Genomic DNA, 258 nt, shown 5'->3' with positions numbered 1-258 from the left:
CCGCTGGAGGGCAAAGTCAAGACAAAGAGTAAGACTTGATGGTAAAATAAATAAATAAATAAATAAATAAATAAATAAATAAATAAAAGTCTTTGCGCTTAGTAGTTTATATGCACATGAACAATGACGTACTACTGGCTGCATGTGCATGCAAAAACGTACGCAGTATATAAGCGTGTGCGTACATATATATATATATATATTCTAACTTGAAAAGTGTACAGCCAGACCCGTATAAGAAAGTATATGTGTATAAAG

At 31.8% G+C, this 258-nt stretch overlaps 1 protein-coding gene across 1 annotated transcript in view; it reads left to right on the top strand.

The window, feature by feature from the left end:
- ETH_00041445 (elongation factor Tu GTP-binding domain-containing protein, putative) overlaps positions 1-39 on the top strand; it is a gene marked incomplete at both ends in the record, with an annotated part of 1,100 nt that extends 1,061 nt beyond the window's left edge. Inside the window, one exon of the mRNA XM_013375412.1 lies at positions 3-39. Coding sequence (XP_013230866.1) covers positions 3-39 — 37 coding nt within the window. The remainder of the gene's footprint in view (positions 1-2) is intronic.
- Between the last annotated feature and the right edge of the window lie 219 nt (positions 40-258).

This window comes from Eimeria tenella, genomic scaffold (assembly GCF_000499545.2).
Source record: "Eimeria tenella Houghton genomic scaffold, Eth_scaff2769, whole genome shotgun sequence".
NCBI classification, from domain to species: domain Eukaryota; phylum Apicomplexa; class Conoidasida; order Eucoccidiorida; family Eimeriidae; genus Eimeria; species Eimeria tenella.
The sequence above is the reverse complement of the archived record's forward strand: the minus strand, read 5'-3'. Positions and strand labels throughout refer to the sequence as shown.